Source organism: Corythoichthys intestinalis, chromosome 10 (genome assembly GCF_030265065.1).
Source record: "Corythoichthys intestinalis isolate RoL2023-P3 chromosome 10, ASM3026506v1, whole genome shotgun sequence".
In the NCBI taxonomy this organism is placed as follows: Eukaryota; Metazoa; Chordata; class Actinopteri; order Syngnathiformes; family Syngnathidae; genus Corythoichthys; species Corythoichthys intestinalis.
The window spans coordinates 12,873,491-12,894,406 of record NC_080404.1 but is presented as its reverse complement, the minus strand read 5'-3'; the positions used below and the strand labels follow the sequence as shown (position 1 = coordinate 12,894,406).

The 20,916-nt window shown below is 39.1% G+C and overlaps 1 protein-coding gene across 3 annotated transcripts in view; it reads left to right on the top strand.

The window, feature by feature from the left end:
* The window catches only part of wdr27 (WD repeat domain 27), a 98,531-nt gene extending 80,889 nt beyond the window's left edge, over positions 1 to 17,642 (top strand). For all 3 annotated transcript variants that reach the window (XM_057849057.1, XM_057849054.1, XM_057849056.1), the window contains exon 24: positions 13,643 to 17,642. In XM_057849057.1, the coding sequence (XP_057705040.1) occupies positions 13,643 to 13,717 (75 nt within the window). In that variant the 3' untranslated portion in view covers positions 13,718 to 17,642. The remainder of the gene's footprint in view (positions 1 to 13,642) is intronic.
* Positions 17,643 to 20,916: the final 3,274 nt, after the last annotated feature.

Below are 20,916 nucleotides of genomic sequence, written 5' to 3'. Positions count from 1 at the left end.
AAATATATTTAGAAAAAAAAAAGTTCAAACAGGCCTTGTTGTACATATTTTTATCTCTAAATCATCAAAGGATTGCGTCATGAACTTTTTCCCATTTTTTTTATATTTTGAAAGTGTCATAACAGTTTAAAGTTGAAGGATTTCAAATGCCAAAAATGGAAAATTGCTTACAAATTGCTTGATTACTGGTAAACTATAAATCTCAGTAAGGTTGTGACAACTGATAAGTAGTTGATAAGAGGTTGAGCAAATGAGAACTGAGTAATTTACATTCCAAAAATGTCACTTTTTGACAATAGTTTGTAAACAATACCATGTCATGAAACTTGAAAAAAAACATTTTTATTTTTTTCAATGAAATGAAACTTAATCTATATCTGGGAGGATTCAGCCTCAAACAGATCATCCAGTCATCATGCAGAGAAGCTGAGCGTTCAGGCCAGCCAAACCCCGCCCACTGCTCATAGACTGTCAGAGATGCTGTGCGTCCAGTGGGTGGGACAAGCACAGCATTTATTCAATGACTCATCTCATTTCGCTGCAGCAGAACAGCACATTCGCAACTCTGTAGAAGCTCTGCGTCCATACAATTTAAATGAAAAGAACGGCACGTCGTAATCAGTGATAAGCTGATTCAGAGTAAAAGTTAGTCAATGACATGTACACACTACAGGATACATTCGATCACCTATTTCTTTGACATTTTAGGGCAGAGGTCGGGAACCTTTTTGACCAAGAGAGCCAAAACACCCAACATATTTTAAAATGGGATTCCACGAGAGCCATACAGTGTGTGTGTGTGTGTGTGGGTGTGTGTGTGCGTGTGTTTTGTAAGCGCTGTTTTTATGTTTTTGTTTTTCTTTTTGTGACACAAAACACACATGGGAGCGAGAGTGAGGTCATGCTCAGCTTTTACAAGCAGTTGCCGAGTTGTGATTTAAATAAATATTGGGAGAACAACAACAAAAGCCTAACATCGTTATTTGGGATGTTACAATCGTTGCTCAATCGCGCACACATCACTTGGAAAATAAAAAATACAAACATGGTGTGGCATTGCGTATATTTCCTGGAAATGGAAACCGCAACCAGGGGGACATGTGCATAACAGTGTCCGAGAAAGGTTAAGCCTCTCAGGGCAGCCGATCTCCTGGAAGTGGTGACAATTTGAGAGGCGAAAAAGTCATAAAAGTCAAATTGACTTGACTTGGGGTGCCAAGCAGTTCACTTTCGTGGTTTCATTTATCCCTGCGCATTTTTTTTTATATAAGGTACTCCTGTCACCTCGGCATTGAGTTGAGAGGGGCCAGTCCCACTGCCGGCTGAGACTAAAAGCTGAGTTAAGCCTGAGTTAAGGCCAAGTTATGCTTCCGCGTCAGACCTGTGCCGTCAAGGAAGACCCGATTTACGACCCTGCGCCGTAGCCTGACGTGCACTTCCAGAATTTTGGGACTTCGCGTCACGTCAACACATATGACGCGGCGGAAATGGAATGTGATTGGTTGCTCAGACTGTTGTTTCTGGCGAAATCACCGCCATTGTCAAGCAGGATTTTGCTACATGCCAAGCGGACGAGAGCAACGAACCGCAAGTACGACAACTTCTACAATGTCTCGTCAAGACATTATGAAGATTGCCAAATGGCAAGCAATTCTTGGGAATAGATTGCTGTTAATACAGGACTGGAGGTCAGTCAGTGATTGAATAAAAAAATGGAAGAACCACTGAGACAAGTATGTGTGTGTTCGAAATCGAGTGGCCACAAGAAGCGTTCACCCAGTCGGCCAAAAACTGCCAGCTTTTTATCACTTTGTCATATTTTTGGTTGGTGCACTTCATCATTTATTGTGTACATATGTTTGCTGTGAGTCTGTGACTTCTTTACGTTTCACACTTCAAGTACAGGGTGACCCAAAAAGATGCGTACCCATGAAAATTTCAATTGTGACTTTGATTAAAAAGCTATTTATTTCAAATTACAACCACACATTATTCAGTTTATGGAAGACCATTCACCAGAGTTTCAGCTATTTCTGTCAATTTTTAGTCAATTTATGGCTTTCCCAAGATGTGTTCCAAATGTCCACCATTCCGTTGCAAGCAAACCTGTACTCGTCTGACAAAGTTGTCAATCACTTTTACACACTCCTCTTTCGGGATGGCTCTTATTTTTGCTGTGATGGCAGTTTTCAGTTCCTCAATTGTTTGTGGATTTCCCTGGTATACATTGTCTTTGAAGAGCCATCCCGAAAGAGGAGTGTGTAAAAGTGATTGACAACTTTGTCAGACGAGTACAGGTTTGCTTGCAACGGAATGGTGGACATTTGGAACACATCTTGGGAAAGCCATAAATTGACTAAAAATTGACAGAAATAGCTGAAACTCTGGTGAATGGTCTTCCATAAACTGAATAATGTGTGGTTGTAATTTGAAATAAATAGCTTTTTAATCAAAGTCACAATTGAAATTTTCATGGGTACGCATCTTTCTGGGTCACCCTGGCTTCCAACGCAGTTTGGGAAGTTCCATAGCCGCCAGAAATCTGCTATGGCTTCCCACTGGCTGGTTGTAGGACACTGCAAACAAATCGGGCCAGAGGGCTTTGCAGACATCGGACAAAATAATGCACGCAGTGCTCGATGCCAGTTTGAAGCTAGCCACCACAGCTTGCTCGTTTCCACCCGAGGCAAGAACTCTGTGCGGCATCAAAAGTCGGACAGACTGCCTCGAAACAGTCTTCTGTGTCGCCTGCGCCTCAACATTTGTATAATCAACATTTATTCATTGTTGATGAGCTGAAAGTCCACATTCAAGCGTTCCATCTTGCATTGTTTATTTATTTTTTTCTCCGTTAAATACGCCTTGGCGGCGTAGGTCTGCCGCATAAGCATAAAGGCTGAGTTATGCTTCTGCATTCTCCATCTTGCATTCTTTATTTTTTCCTCCATTGGCATTGGGTAACCGGAAGAAAACCAGAGGAAGTCGATAACCTTCCCCAAAACCGTACACGCAACACCACATCCCTCTAGTGGCTTGTCGGTGAATTACAGAGCAACACATTCCTTTGCCACAGAACTATCGAATGTTCATTGACGATGGAGTCGCTTCGCCGTCACCGCAACGCAGGAGCATAACTCAGGCTCTGTAACGCTCATCTCTATACAATCCATGACAGGAGGACACCCAATGGGCAATGAATTGAAGCATAATATTGCGACGTACGTTTGACGTGTCCAAATTCAATGAGTGAATGCACCATCAGCTCATCACAGCTTATTCATGTTGTTACCAATCTGCACTTTTGTTAAGCGGTGCTTTCAACTCCGAACCGTAGTAGGGAGTGGACCGGCAATTTCCATGGCTCATTCATCGTTCCTACTTCCAGTTCTTCCTTCGGAGAGGTGGCGGAGTATATAAAACACCTGGACACATCGGATGGCTTATGCATGGAGACTTTATTAACAAGAACAAAGCCAGCGGGGGATACAGCCACTTATTAACATTGCGCCCCCGTGCATTGCACGCAACTCTCTCTCAACACCTGCCTCTCTCTCTTCCTCACTTGTCTACTTCTTCGTCTACGCTAAATTGGCAATGCTGGTCAAATTGAAAAGGACAGCGGCCCTTTGGCAATGCCGGTAACAATGTAAAGCAAGCCGGCCATTCCACATTTAAGATGACGGGTTGGCGGAGAGCCAGATGCACTCATCAAAAGAGCCAGATATGGCTCACTAGACATAGGTTTCCGACCCCTGTTTTAGGGGAAGCTGAGCTTTCCTTGCAGTCTTAAAGCAATCGCCTCTGGTGGAGTGTAACTTTAAGATAACGGATCCAGGGAGTTTAGATGATGCACTGGCAAGATGTTCATATTAAATGCAAGCAATAATTAAAACCTGGCTAGTTTTGTAGTCATACTGCATCAGCTCATGTACAAGTGTTTCATTTATTTCATTAACTATTTAGGTTGTTCTCAAATAAAATGAAGATTAGGCTTTCTGTTGTTTAGCAGGATTTGATAGTGCAGAGGCGTAGTCCTTTCTCGGTTATGTGCATCCCCTAACCAAACCAGTCCTCAAGGGGTGTGTGTGTGTGTCCTGGTTTTTGTTCCTACCGATCAAGCACAAACAGTTTAACCAATGAGGCTCCTGCAAAAAAACAAGCAGCGCCTGACTGGAATCAACTGATTACACTTGTAAAACACCAGGTCGGTGAAAAGATTTCATCTTGTTATGTTGGAATGAAATGAAATAATGCACCCACTGCGGCCCTATGTGGAATCGTTTGGAGACCCCTGCCCTAACCCATTGACTCACAATGTTCACCTATGTATTCCTTCCAATTTCATTAAGACAATGTCTAACAAAAAATGAAAAGTCATTATTTGGTTTTCAAAAACAATACCTATTCTATTTGCCTGGATTCTGACGGTACCATCAAAAAACAAAAACAACAACAAAAATAGGGAAAGAGCTCCTACTAGAGCCATTTGTATGTATTTGCTACCTCTATAATGTTGTAGCGTTGTTTGTATACATAAGACACAATACCCTTATAGTTTAATATCGGCTAACCCCAGACAGTGTTGCAAATGTGTCGTATCCGATTTGCGCACAGAATGTATAAGTGTCAAGCATTAAAGAAGATTATGATGATTGAGATGCACAATTGCTCTTAGACATCTCTGTTTTTAAGTGCATGCATGTGTGTTCTTTGAAAATGGAATGGGAAGGAAACAGGCATAATATTTAAGTGTTGACTGAATCTTTTGATGAAGTGACAATAATTTCATCTGTTGTGCTTCAATAAGTTCTTTTATATCTCGTGTTAGCTGCAAGAGCGCAGAGCAGTGACCGCTTACTGACACCAACAGTTGTCTATCGGCTCCCCCCCCACACATGCACACAGATCTTGGAAGAAGAAGTGAATCATCCCATTGGCTCTTGTCTCCAAGGGTCCACATGTATCATCTTTGCTCTTTCCAGCCTGGAAAGAAATGCAGCTGGCGTCCCACTTGACTTTTTTCACTGTATTATTTCATTTGTGGCCAGTTGGCATTTGAAAATATTCCCACTACTTTTCCTCTATTTTTTTTATTTTCTGCCCCTCGGAAGTTCTCCATTTGATGGTCAGACAGCAAACACAGAGGCGTCTGCTCTAGAATGTCACATCTGAGTGAGAGACTGAGCTGAGACAGAACTTCTCTAAGAGCAGGAGGCATGTGTTCAATAGAGGTGGAACAGCGTTAAACAGGAAGCCATGCTTCTCTCTCAGCAGATACGCCGTGTGAGCAAAAGTACTGGGACCGGAAAATAAAGATCTGTAACGAGCCACTTATGGTGGAACACAGTGGGGGCCTGGCTCACGATATAGATTTTATTTCATTCCAAAGGTGTTGGGAGAGATTGAAACTGCTTGTCCTGCGGTTCTTCCAAAGAAAGTTTATTTAAGCATGACTTTTTGGACTTTGCCCAAAAGAGAAGACCATTATCCAATGGCATTGCGTAACCTGACATACTAGATGATGTGTAAATCGGAAGCGACCGGCACTTGGCTTGGAGCGGGACTGGACAATCGTTCTGTCCATCCCATTCATTTGGGGGCAATCAGATCAAAAATGGAAGACTTGCCTTATGTTTAATGAGCTCTGCTACATATGGTTAGTATAGTGCTTGCTTTTGTTTTATTTTTTTTAAATTAAGATTAATTTGGTGATTTTGTTCAAAATTGTACGATACTCAGCAGACAATATGGGTGCTTTGCTCTTGAGAAAAAAACAAAAACAAACTTTTTTTCATGATAGTCAGAAGTGGGTAGAGTAGCCAAAGATTTCACTCAAGCAAGAGTAGCGTTACTTCAAAATAATGACTGTAAAAGTAAGTCAACCAAAAAATTTACTCAAGTACAAGTAAAAAAAGTATTTGGGAAAAAATACTCAAGTAACGAGTAACATTGTGAGTAACTGCTTAAGATGTTTAATTTTTTTTTTTTTTTAAACAATGGTATATTTTTTTCACAGCACAACGTTATCTTTATGAACTATTATTATTATATTGTACTATAACATATTACATACCCACATTAAACCAAAGAAATTAAAAAAAAAAAAAAAATTACGGCAAGAGAAAAAAAATCTACAGAAATTAAGCATTATTCATCCAAAGAGCATGAGCGCCCTCTATTGGAGAAACATATTTCCTATTATGAAACTAGTGACAGTGACAAACTACATCATGAACCCCGAGTGTCAATTGCTCATATATGCTTACATAAAACATGACGCCCTCCATAGGTCAAAACATACACTGCAGGTAAATATTATAATGGTGAAGTGCAAGGAATGGTAAAAAAAAAAAGTTCAGAGAAGAGGTCATTTCATTTCATAAGCTAGAATGTGGATATAGAAAGATAGCAAAAGGACCAAAAATTTCAAGAGACACAATTGGGAGCTTAATCCGCAAGTTTAAAGCTAAAGGCACAGTGGAAACGCTACCTGTGCGTAGTAGAAAGAGGTTACTGTCTGCAACTTCTGTGCGATACCTGAAGCGAAAGGTGGAGAAAAATCCCCGGGTGACACCTGAGGAACTAAGACAGGACATGTCATAGGAAGGTATTCAGGCTTCATCCTAGACAATAAGACGCACACTGCGAAATGATGGCTTCCTTGCAAAACTTCCATGCGCAACCCCCCTGCTGACTAGAAAGGACAAGAAGTATGTCTAAAACCATGTGGACAAACCACAAAGGTTTTGGGATACTGTTCTCTGGAGTAATGAGACCAAACTGGAACTTTTTGGGCCAATGGATCAACGGTACGTGTGGAAGAGAAAGAATGATGCCAATAAAGAAAAGTACACTCTATCTAAGTGTGTATTAACCTGGGTTCAATCAAACCCCAGTGGTTCGGTGAATAAGTCTAAGGGGTTCGGCGAAGGTAAAGAAATGCAGAGCCCTAGTTTCGTACGCTTATTGAATCTAAGAAAAGTTGCTTATTAGACCAGGTTCTGGACTGGTTTGCTCCCAATTTACAGACTTAATCTATTTCTTTTAACTGCTAGTCCTCGATCTGATGGGAGGAGGAACCGGTTTGCACAGTGGAAGGTTGACTCGCACTTGGTATGAGGGAATACAGTAGACCAATTTGTAGTTTGGTCTCAAATTTTGACCTGTTTATAAAACATGCTGTCAAATGAGAAGAATTTTGAATAGGAATTTGCTAAATTATTAGATTGCTAGCTTAGATATATTGGTTTTGAATTTGAAAATAAATGCTTTCTTATCGAATTCCGAAGGGTTCTGTGAATCCACATGTGAAACTTGTGGGGTTCGGTACCTTTAGAAAGGGTAAGAACCACTGCTCTATCTACTGTGAAGCACAGTGGGGGGGTCAGTCATGCACTGGGGTTGTTTTGCTTTTTCAGGTACAGGGAATCTTCAGCATGTGCAAGATATTATGAATTCAGTTCAATACCAGGAGAACTTGGATGCAAATGTCATCCAGTCAATGACAAAGCTGAGGCTTGGGTGAGGTTGGACCTGCCAACAGGACAATGATCCTAAGCATACCTCAACAGCTACCAAATCTTGGTTGACAAAGAAGTGCTGGAGGATTTTGGAGTGGCCATCACAATCACCAGACTTAAGTCCCATTAGAAATCTCTAGTTGTACTTGAAGAAGGCAGTTGCAGAATGCAAGCCCAAAAATGTTAATGAACTGGAGGCCTCTGTCCATTAGGAATGTGCAAAGATACGTGTGGATCACTGCAAGAAACTTGTGTCAAGCTATGTTTCACGTCTAAAGGATGTCATTGTTGGACAGGATGTTGTACTAAATACTAAAGTTATACATACCAAAGGGGTTGAATAATTTTGTCAATGAAGTAATCACAGAAAGGCCATAAATTGGAATATTCCCCCCCAAAATTGTGTTATTTCAATTGTATTTGTCTATTTGACATGTCATTATTTAATGTGATTATAAACAAGATGATAAATAATGTCAAACTTGCAAAAACACTTATCTACTGTGGGGGTTGTATAATTTTGAACACAACTGTATATTTTGTTGCAATGAAAGCAATTCCCTTCATATTGTTGGTTAAAGGCGTTAACCTGTTTTTGAATAACTCACCAGCTAGAATATGTACAGTATGTGGTCTAATGCATGGTTGCTACAGTACTTCTCATGTCTTTCTGTGATGTAGCACATGTCTCATAGATGACTTACGGCGCCGCTTCCCATCTCTCGTGTGCATGTTGCTTTCCATCTGTGCAGAACATCCTGTTACTTTGGTCATAGTCTGTGCTCTTCTGTGTGATCATTTCAATCATTTTCATGGACGAACGCATTTCTATTGTTCATTCAAAACCTCACTAGACGGACATTTTGTGTGATTCACATCGCCAGAATATAACACTACAGTATTTTCTGACACTTTCGCCAATATTTGGATAGCTCCCATCATCAAAATTAAAAACACATTTTTTTCCCCGTGCTATGAACTATGTATCGAGGAAGCCTGCCCAACAATAACTTAGATTATGTAATAGAGATGACATGTCATGCAACTTTTAGATTTATGGCTTCGAGGGAGACTTCAGAATAACTATTAAAAATGTTGCAACTTCCCTTGTGCACAAAGCCATGTCATGACAATATGGGAGATCATATCCTATAAAACCTTCTCATAAGGGAAAAACAAATTTCTTAGGACGGCATAACTGTTAAAACCTATAAATCAGGCCCCGGTTTATCTTAGTGCATGAGGACTTTTGACCCTGCTGGTGAATCTTTCATACAAGATCAAACCTATGATGTGTTTTTTAATTTTTTTTTTATAGAAGTTCAAAATTCAAGGAAGTCACGCAGCTCGTAGTCCAACATGAACCCTACGTTTAGGAGCTAGTAGCCGTCAGCTTAGCTCAAGTTAGCCTCAGTGAACACAGGTCGGAGGTCGCCTAAGTGGAATGCGACGGATTGTAGATGCTTATTGTAAGTGTGCAACAAAGAAGTTGTAAAATTTTAACAATATATTTCTCTCTGCAACACAGCATGTCAAGCCTGTTGCTTTTTCTCAGTAATGAACAGTGATGTGCTATGAGGTTCATGACGAGTAATGCACTGAGTACCATTCAGATTTACAAACACAAATAAAAATATATACAGTGAAGAGCAGAAATATTTCCACCCCTTGGGATATTGTCAGTTCACCCACTTAGAAAATAGGTAGAGGTCTGAAATTTCAATCATAGATGCTTTTCCAATTATAGAAATATAATCTAAAAAAAGAAAAAAAAGAAAGAAAAAAAAAATCCGGAACTCACATTGAATGATTTTCAATAATTTATTTGTAATTTACTGGGGTTCATAAGTATTTGCACCCCTGAGAAAATCAGTGCTAATATTTAGTGCAGAAGCTTTTGTTTGCAATTACAGAGGTCAGACGCTTTCTGTAATTCTTCACCAGGTTTTTACATATGAAAACAGGGATTTTGGCCCATTCCTCCACACAAATCTTCTCTAGATCTGTCAAGTTTCAGGGCTGTCGTTGAGAAACATGAAGTTTCAGCTCCATCCAAAGATTTTCTATTGGATTGAGGTCTGGAGACTGGCTTGGCCACTCCAGAACCTTGATATCCTTTTTATGCAGCTACTCCTTGGTCAGCTTGGCTGTGTACTTCGGATCATAGTCATGTTGGAATATCGGGCCACGGCTTATCTTCAGGTCCCTGACTGAGGGAAGGAGGTTGCGGCTCAAAATCTGACAACACATTTCACCATTCATCCTCTGCTTTACACAGTACAGATGTCCTGTCCCCTTGGCCGAAAAGCAGCCCATGAGGTTTCCACCCACATACTTCACAGTGGGGATGGTGTTCTTGGGATTGTACTCATCCTTCTTTTCGTCCACACACGACAAGTAAATTTTACACCAAAAAGTTCTACTTTGGTCTCATCTGACCTCATGACTTTCTCCCATGACCCCTCTGCATCATTCAGATGGTTTATTCTCACCAAGCTGCTTTCCAATTGTCCCAAAGCCTTTCCAGCTTTGTGGAGCTCAACTATTTTTTTCTCTGGTGTTTTTCAAAAGCGCTCTGATCTTGCCCATGGTAGCAGTTGTATTATGACTGTCTGTGGGGTGCACAGGTGACAATATTGAGCTGAAACGGGTGGTGGGTGGTTGTTTACTCATGGGGTAAAGGTGGACTTTTTATAAGGTAGACTGACAACTCTTTGAGTGTCAAAATTATTGCTGATTCTCAGGGGTAAAAATACTTATGAACCCCAGTATATTAGAAATAAATTATTTTTTAAAAATCATGCAATGTGATTTCTAGGATTTTTTTACATTATGTCTCTATACGTAGAAATGCATTTATGATTGAAATTCCAGACCTCTACTTGTTTTTTAAGTGGGTGAACTTGCAAAACCACAAGGGGATCAAATGCTTCTATATTAATGTATATACTGTATATTATTACAATTTAACTTATTTCAAGCCAAAATAAATACCTTTATGGTTTTACCTTTTTTTGTACATGAAATCCATGCTACGATCTTTCTGGACAAATATCTTTTTTAATGCTGAAAAGGACTAAATTTTCAGTGCTGACTTTTAACTTGAGTGGCTTATTATTCGTGCTTATTTAGGCTTCTAGGCAAGTTCTTTATGTCGGAAAATCCATTTTGTGTTGTGTCCAGACACCTCCACTCATTGAAAACAGAAGACAAGGGGAAAGCAGAAAAGTTGATTTCTCATGGACATCCACAAAGTAATTTTTTTCGCGTGCACCACTTGAAAAAAGCAAATGAGGTTTTTTTTCCATTAGTTTGAATGTCATTTTCCTATTGGATTTGAATCGAAAACTGTTTATAAATACATACCAAATGACAAAAAATAAAATTTAATATACTACGGTAGTATATTATAATTTCATTTTTTCCTGACTGCCTCCCCTGAATGCACGTCTCTGGTAATGAAGCTGCTCGTTGAACCTTTTAACTCCTTAGCATGTGTAGCAACAGCCCAGGGGCACACCCCAGACAGAGAAGTGATTCTAGACTAAGGTCACTGAACAGGAGGTCATGGTGAAGAGTCAAATGTATCAATCCCCCTTAAAGTACAGCTGGTCAATGCAGCTGCTTTGCTCATAGATTTGTCTGCATCAAAAAGCTTTGGAATGTGCAGAAGAAATTTGTATGTATGTACGTTGTATGTATAGTTGTAAGTAAAACAATGGCGCAATATGATGTAATATTGTGTTGGGAATTGTAAATTTTAGAAAATAAGTAACAGAATGAACAGCAGGTATCGTCAGGGTCTGAAAATTAATTTGAGAGGATTCTAATCAACGTGTTTTAAGACCATTAAACATTCATAACATGGATTCTTTCTTGGGTATTACATAAGTACAGGCCATTTGCATTTTTTCCGTAGGAACTAGCATAAGTAAATTCTATGTAATATATAATAATGGTATGTAATGCTCACGTCAAAGCGCTGTTTTCAATCAGTGCTGTGATGAAAGCTGCTCTGCTGACTGTTAGAAATGAGGTAATGCTTCCTTTTACAAAGAAATATAGCGGTGATTGCATAAACATGTGCTTATGTGTGTGCTGAATTCACATCTTTGTGTGTGTTTGTGTGTGTTTACACGTGTACATGCAAGCTTCTAGGAAAACGGCAGATTTTCTAGTAGTATCTCATTACGATGTACCGTAAATCGCTGAATATCCACATGGAAAATATTAGCACCCCGAATTTGCCGCATCTGAAGCACTTGTTCAATGCACCAATTGTTGACTATTAAATAATTCCCCACCATGCAACTCAAAACTGCCTGACTGGCATTTTGAATACTTAAATATCTGTAGTGCAGTGGTACTGTGTAGTTTTTATTTTATTGGTATTAAATGCATCATGGGAATAGGTCAAAAATTTGCAGTGTCCATCCACCTATTCATTCGCTTTATCCGGGAGGCAGCAGCTTCAGCAGGATTTGTAGTAATACTACAAATATATTGCAAGTCGTATGTTATATCATCACAATTTTAGTACCGGTAATTGGCGCATTTCGATTACTGGATCATAGATTTCACTATCGGTTGACAAGACAGCACCTACAGACATTGCGCCACGGCTTCCTTTAGGGGGGTGGGTCAGGCAGCGCGTCGTTGCCGCTTTCACCGCGAAAACTCAAACACATGCTGCGTTCTAACGCCGGATTTAGGTGAAAACAGGACAAAGGTCTTGGTGCATACAAGCAGGCAGGAGTGTCTCAAGTGATTTGGTCGAGGATTCAAGGTCAGTTATTATATAAAATAGCACCATGCATGCACTTTGAAACATTGTGATTAAAATGAAATAAATGGAAAAAATTAGCATAAATATAGCTTGAACTATTTACGTAAAATGAATGATAACTGCCCGTTTTTTTGCTTTTAACCAAGAATCTAGTCTGTTTTACGTTCATATAAGTAGAAATTCCGGGATTTACGCTTTTATTTACATGAATTTCCAACTTAAAAAGCTTGTTTTGTGATGGCCGCCATGTTGGATTTTGTATCCATACACAATAGCGTAACTTTACATTCAAATAATCAGGTAATTTTCGGCCAACTGCCTGTTTTTTGGTAATAAAAAATTTTGATTTAGACATTTCTGCGTTCATACAAAAAAATGGCTTTCACGTGTTTTATTTTATGTAACATTTCAATTTAAAAGCGATTAGGGCCAGATAGCAAGACGTGCTGAGGCAATAGTGACATTGGAATTCAACCTAAATAAGTTGTGATTGTAGAAAAATGCAAAATTAGCTTTTGTTTAGTAAAATTAAGATGATTCTGCATGCTTTCCTCAAGTATTAAGTTTCTGATGTGAAAATGAGTGATTTATCAGCTGTTGAAAAATTGCACTAAATTAAAAAAAAAAAAGTCGCTATTTAGGGCGAAAACTTATATGATATGCTAAATATAGCTATTGATCCTAAAAACATAGGTGATTATCACTGCATTTGGTGACCTTTGTGCATCTAGCGTAAAATCTGAGAATTTTAGCCATGTTAAGTTCTGTTATATAAAAAAATAATTAATCAGAATTGTATTAGGGAACCGCTGCTCATTAAAACTAATACAGTATATGCTTAAGGTAGGTGCCTGTTCTGGTTTTAGGTCGCTAGCGACTTTGGTTTTGAAAATATTTGAATTTTTGAAAATAGGTCCTCAATGGAGCGGCCCCGCAGCCCGTTTCCCATCAACTGATAGTGAAGTCTCTGTCTGGACCTAATAAAATATATACCTCCTGTAAAGTGACAATATTTATCTGTTTGTTTAGCTGTTTAATTTTTCTCTTTATGTGGCAAACATTTAATGTTGACAGTTTTTATTAGCTTATATTCAAACTGTTGCTCAGTAGTCTGGGGCCTACTAAGGAGAATAAACTCAAGGTTTAGCTAGACTTTGCATGGTGAGAAATCTCAGGCTTACTACTGATGCAGGTCAAATGTAGACAAATCACTCCATTGGGTATTTTTTTAACTGCATTTTTACCTGTGGTTTGCTTTGTGGCTCCAAGTCTATACTGAATATGCAAACTGGTGCTCTAACTAGACTTATGGCATTTTCTGTTGTTTATCCCATAGCTGCTGACTGGAACTTTGGATGGGAAGATAAGCCTGTTTGATCCCACCAGTGGGCTTTGTGTCTCGAGACAGTAACTCTGCTGCACAAAACATCTCCGACCTGGCTGTGTTATCAGGAGACACTTCAGCAAAAGCCATATAAGTCCAACTTGGCCAGTACTTATTTATGTATCGAATGATGATACAGTATATTTTCATGTTTCATTTAGTCTTTAAGTGGAAACATGGAATTCATCCCATAATATTGTGATATTTAAAAAAGGAGACTCTGAGACAATTTATTTAAAAATGTGTGTTCACATTAAAGTGACCTGCATTCTTGTACAACTTCAATTCGAAACCTTAAATTGTGAAAACATCTTTGAGATGGGAAATACAAATAAACGCTGGATATGTTGTGGTTGCAAAAATGTGCACATTTTCACACATGTCGGGTAAATGCTTTAATGCATGGTATTCAAACAAAAGTGTAACTTTATGGCTATAATTTCAAAAGGTATCCAAACACATTACATAATGTTGGCTGTATCAGACTTTGGGACAATTATTTTGGCTTTTACTAAAAGCAAAAACAAAAAAGCCTACTAGAACATTTTAAACAGATAATCAGTCGAAAAGTGGAAATGTGTTTCTCTGTAAACTTCAAACGTTTCAGTCCATGAATAACAAAAAAAAAAAAAAAAAGGTTTCCCACAATTTTGAATGCACATTGACAGACAAGCACATAATTGTAGAGTGTACAAGGACATCACCGTCTTCATGATGATAATACACACTGAGCAGGAAAACAGTACATTATTTTCAACTAATTAAACTCACCTGGACGTTGCGAAATTTATGTTAAAAGTTTTTTAAAGGTTTTAAGACAACACTCACCATGGTTAATGCTAAAGCTATGCTAACACAACAAGTAACATTTAGTGTGTGATGCTCACTCTGCAGACTTTTAAAGGCTAAACAACATGTGATATTTAGCCAAAATAAGAAAACAAAACTTACCAAGCAGCACCTGACACGTGTTTCACAAAAGGAGCCTGGAGTGGACACACACTTACCGGCTGGTGAGTAATGTTAAGTAAAGTTAAGTGTACAAATATGAAGTGGTACTTTTTACTTTTACTTCACTACATTTTACAGCATGTATCTACTCTTTTCTCCATCACTGTTCAAATTGTCACCTGCGTTAAACGTTTCTTTTTTTAATTGGTTTTTCTCTCAATGGTAATTGATAGTTTCGTTTTCATGCCTTCAGCGCAATCAATAAGCCCCGTGTAGATGTACCATTATTGAGCTCTAGAGGGAGCAACATGAGTACAAGCAAGATGAGGCAGGTCAACAAGATACTGGCCAATAAAAAACAACAGTGAGAGCAGCGCACCTTAAAATGGGTGCTGCCAGTGCTTAATTTGTAAATCATAAGGTGCCGGAACGCAAAGTATATATGACAGCGCAGGGATGACGAGATGGACAAAGGTCCTGGAACATATGCAGAAAATGGTGCTGAAAACAACAAATTCCCACTTGCCATGCTGTGGGACTTAATCCTCAATTTCAGATAATATCAATGGTATAAATGTTATGACAGTACAGTCAGCAATTAGTTTCTCAACAGGTCTACTGTAACTTCTAAGACCCGACTTTCCCATAAGGGTACTGACCTGTTGCTCCGGCTGTTGGTGGTCCACCTGGCTGGCTGCTGGCGCTGTAGCTGGCCCCCACTCTGGGTGGCGCTGAACCTAACCAGCTGCTGCCACGGTAGCCACCTCTTGCCCCGGCTTGGCTGGCTGTCCGTGAACCTGGCTAGCTGCTGCGGCGCTAGCCTCATGCTGTACCTGGTCCTGCCTGTTAGCATGATCGCTGCAGTGCCCTCTTCGCCGGTTGTAGCTTTTCTGACTCGTTGTCATCCATCTTCCTTCTTTTTGAAAAAAAAAAAAAAAAAAAAACGTAAATGTAACTGTCTTTTTGGCATGTTGAAATACCGTTTGTTCCTGGCTGCTTGCTCCCCAGATGCCGCAAATTTCCAGTTTTTTGTTTTTGTTTCTTTTTTTTTTTAATGTCAGGGGCATGATTTGTTGGTCCAGCTTTTTAGTGCATCAACTAATCTCTGACTCTTTCAAATGACGTTAAATTTTGATAAAAAACATTGATACCAGCATCCCCACAGGGCCGCTGTCCCATTAATGTGACCGGCATTGCCAATTTGTCGTAGAAGAAAAAGTGGCCGAGTGTAAGGGTGGGGCGAAAAGGAGAGTTGCACTGGAGCCCGTGTTGACTGGCTGATTGTCCCTCGCAGGTTTTTGTTTGGTTAATAAACGTCTCCATGCAACAGCTATCTGAGGCGTCGCTGTGTTTTTATACACCACACCACCTCCCCGAAGAAAGAATCGGACATAGTAGCGACGACGAACGAGCCACGGAAATCGCCGGTCCACATATTAATATTATTTTCTATACACAAGAGGTGCCGGATCTGCCCAAATAAGTCCCGGAACACAGGAAAGCCAAAACAAGATTCGGCACAAATTAACCCCTGGGTGCGGCACACTCTTGTAAAGTAGATGGGGGATGCACCTAATAGCAGCTTGCAATCCACCATGAAAATAAATTTAGGAATTTGAACTTGTTAAGCTTCTGTTTACAGTGCAGTCAATTTTATTACTTTTTTCCCCATTCTGCACGGTTATAAGATATATTTATATTTCAAGTATAATAAATCACATTTTTGCATTTGGAGGAAATACTTTTGCTTTTCCCTTGTAAAATAAATCTTAAACTTTTGTACTTTTACTTAAGTATTTTTTTTGCCCCTGTATCTGTACTTTTACGTAGGTAAAAAAACAAAACAAAACAAAAAAAACCTTATCCACTACTGTTATTTTCAATTAATTGTACCCACCTAGACACCCTTAAGTGTATGTAAATAAAAAGTTGACTGGGGGTTTAAGATAACGCTCGTCACTCTGAATGCTAATGCTAACAAGAACGTGAATGCTATGCTAACCCCACCTAGCCTATCATCATTGTGTTTGCAACAGCGTCACCACCCACTACTCTCCTTCCCCTCCCCCTCTGCTCTATCCAGGGCAGGCAGGCGGGCGAATGTGTGACAAAATCAGACAACTCGTGTTTCATTCAACCAAATTGTTGTAACGCGCCCCTTCACATCTTCAGTCCGGTAACGGCATTGCAAAGATGGGAAAATTACTTAATTAGAAAAAAATAGCACCATTAGAAATGCCGTTATACTCTAACGCCGTTATTTACAACACTGGTCTCTTTTACGTTATAAATGGTTGTCAAAAATAATCACCAAAATTCCCCCAATTTGTATTTTTCTAAATCCCCAACTTGATTGACTTTTTGAGGTTCTCACCAGTCTCATTTAGTTGTAATGTCTTGATATAATATTTCCTCAATTAGACATAATTATAGTTACATTAGCCAAAAACAATCCCATCAAGTTGCTCCCATCCGTTTAGCCACATTGAGCATTTGGACAGGTCAAGGATCAAATTGATGGAGAACAGATGTAGTGGCGCATGGCTGGCTGTGATCAGCACTTAGCACACAAGGCCCATGACGTCAACTGGGTGCAACCTGTGAAGCTGCCAGGCCCACAGATGCTGCTGCTGCTACTACTGCTTGTCACTCTGGCCTCTAACTTTTTTCTCTCTGGCCAAACTAAAATGTCACACCTGCTGCATCGGTTCAAATTTTTGGAGGTTTAATGTGCTGCATTGCTGCTATTGTTTCTGATTGACATAAATAAAATGCTGGCTGATCGTGATATATTCTTCCCCTCAAACACTGCACAGTGTTTTCAGTGCCTTGCAGCCCTAACACTAAACAAAATTCATCCTACTACAGATGTTTTTATCAACTTGTCGAAATTATTGAAGTCCCCATCAAGCCTTTGGGACCAGACACATGCAAAATACATTTTAGGAGCTCAAACCAAAACAGTAGGTCTATTTAGTGACTCAACAGTCATCATGTTTAACTTGAGCTTCAAAGTTTACTGACTGACAAAAAAAAAAAAAAAAAAAAAAAAAACATTCATTTTGAAAGACAAGATCATTCTTCTGCCGCCCGAGTTCTTAAATGTATTGCTGACCTTTCCATCTTTCCAATCGTTAGCTGTATTGCTAATCCTCACAAGTGTTGCAGGTGTTCTGGAGCCAATCCAAGCTGACTTTGAAACTGGTTGCTTGCCAGTCACAGGGCACATACAAATACTAGGGCTGTCAAACGATTAAAAATTTTAATCGAGTTAATCACTACTTAAAAATTAATTAATCGTAATTAATCGCAATTCAAACTATCTCTAAAATATGCAATATTTTTCTGTAAATTATTGTTGGAATGGAAAGATAAGACACAAGGCGGCTATATACATACAACATACTGTACATAAGTACTGTATTTGTTTATTGTAACAATAAATCCACAAATGGCATTATTAACATTCTTTCTGTTAAAGTGATCCACGGATAGAAAGACCTGTAGTTTTTAAAAGACAAATGTTATAGTTACAAGTTATAGTAATTTTATATTAAAACTAGTGATGCACGATAATGCATTTTTCAGCCGATACCGATAACCGATAATTTCCTCCTCGTTCCAACCGATAACCGATAATGTCAAACCGATAATTTTATTAAAAGATTTATGTAAAATTTTAAAGCCGGACATAAACATTCAACATACTATACATAAGTACTGTATTTGTTTATTATAACAATAAGTCCACAACATGGCATTAACATTATTAACATTCTTTCTGTTAAAGGGATCCACGGATAGAAAGACTTGTAGTTCTTAAAAGATAAATTTGAATACAAGTTATAATAATTTTATATTATAAACCCTTTTAATGTTTTCATCTTAATAAAATTTGTAAAATTTTCAATCAAAGCCATTGTTGACGTCGCCGAGCGGGTCGTCACATGGGCTCCCTGCCATCCTTCCACAGTGTCTTTAACTATGTAAGGTAGTGATTGAAATACACCACAAGTTGTCAATGGTGAGTTTTAAATTAATTAGAGATCTCGCCAGGGCAAAGTTTGTGTAAGTTTTATGTGTATTTTGCATAGCTATTTTGATTGGGAATGCCAGTTCTCTTTGCATTGAGCGCTTTTCTTTTTGTGAACATTATTTTTTTTTTGAGAGATAGGAATATTTTGTTGTGCTTTCACTAAATGATACTGTAGCGACTTAACTATTCCGCCCAAATGCATGATGGGAAGTTGGGCAACCATGATTGTCAGTGGTGGCTGCAAATGGTATACAGTATGTTCTGCGTTGTGTTCAATTAAGCGTGTTAAGTAAAAGATCGTCTCCTGTGAGAGATATGAGTATTATTTTTGATGTGCTTTCACTAAATGATACTGTAGCGACTTAACTGTTCTGCCCAAATGCATAATGGGAAGTTGGGAAACCATGTCTGTCAGTGGTGGCTGCTAATGGTATACAGTATGGTCTGAATTGTGTTCAATTAAGCGTGTTAAGAAATAGATCGTATCCTGTTATTCTTCTCCACGTCGTTCGCCACAATACTTATATTTGTTGTGAAAGAGTTGCCAAGCTTAAGCTAATAAAAGGCGCGGTCCAATGAACACCTGTGTCCACTCGCATTTCTCTGCTTTTTCGCTCTCAATGTGCTAAAACGGCGTCATTGTAAACTGTTTGAGGCAACGCATGCGTTAATTGCGTCAAATATTTTAATGTGATTAATTAAAAAAAATAATTACTGCCCATTAACGCGATAAATCTGACAGCACTAACAAATACAAATACTTTTCGGTATTGCTAAATTTTTCAGAGCTGAATTTGAGAATCTTATGCAATTCCTTGCAGATACTCTCGAGTTCAGTTGGGTGGAATTGTGACTGTTGATGGACATGCCAGATCTCTCCAGAGATGCTCATTTGTGTTTAAATCAGGGCTCTAGATTCAGGTACAGTCATGAAGTCACTGTCTTTTTGGAAAGGAAACCTTCCCCTATTCTGAGGTCCTTGCCACTCTGAAAAAGTTGACATTCAGAATACCCGTTTTTAGGCACATTCATCTTTCATTCAAATGCAACAAGTCATCCTGTCCCTACAGCTGAAAAACACCCCCATTACCAAACGCTGAAATCACTATACCTTACTATGAGGATTGCATTGGACAGAAGATGAGCAATGGCTGGTTTTCTCCAAACACACCTCTCAGAAATACAGCTAAATGTTTTATCTTGGTTCTTTCAGTCAATAGAATCATTTTCCCTCATAGATCGGGAGTCCCTCATTTGTGTGTATTACACTGAAGAAAAGTTTCCGTCAAGCTACTTTGCCACAAAGACCTGACCCGTGGTTAACTGGGACATTTTCAGCAGCTCTCTGCCAAGGTGATTTTGTTACTTATTTAAAGCTCCTCCAAACCGGACTACTCAGTTTGCTCGGTGCCTAGCTCAAAGAAGATCATCCAAAATGTCTTTCTTTCAAGGACTGTGGAGGCCTCTGCCCTCTCGGGAACTTTAAGTGTACAAGAATTTTTTAGTAACCTTGGCCACATCTGTCCCTCACATAATTTTGTATCAGCTCTTGCTTCGATTTCATGAGCGGCGAGGTGTATGACTTTTCCCAATCAAATCCAGTCATTATAGTGCTTATCAATTATTTCCTGTAAATAGTATCATTTGTCTGTAAAATTAGTATTATAAGTACACCTCAGCATAACATTCTGTCCTTTTTAAAATTAAAGAAAAAAATTAATACAGGTAGTACCCCGGGTCACGAAGGACCCGACATTCGGCGATTTCGACTTTACGATGCCTGAGTCTCATCGTTTTTTTTTTTTTTGATGGTAAATGTTGACTTTTGGTTTGTGATGCATGCTTTTATTTTGGCGCAGGAAGCGTAGAACAGGAAGCCCGCGCCCGCCCAACCTACACGCGCACACAGTACACAGAGCAGCCGAGTGACAGAGATGACAGCCTGCGGCACATTTGTTGCTTGTGAAGCATCCAGAGGCTGTATTAACCTTTTTTGTACTGTTTATTGTGTGTTTTTAATTGTGGTCGAATACTTAAATGTTTATGTGTTTGTTTTTGATGATGTGCGGACGCTAACTGATACATGCTAATCGTTCGTTATTGCTGTATCAGCAACTACTCGTAAACGCAAATTGGAATCGCTGTGATTGAGGATAAGACCGGTTGAATTTCATTTTATTTTAGTTTCATTCTGCAAGTGTTGATGTCACGAGCAAACCACACGGACGTCTGACATCGT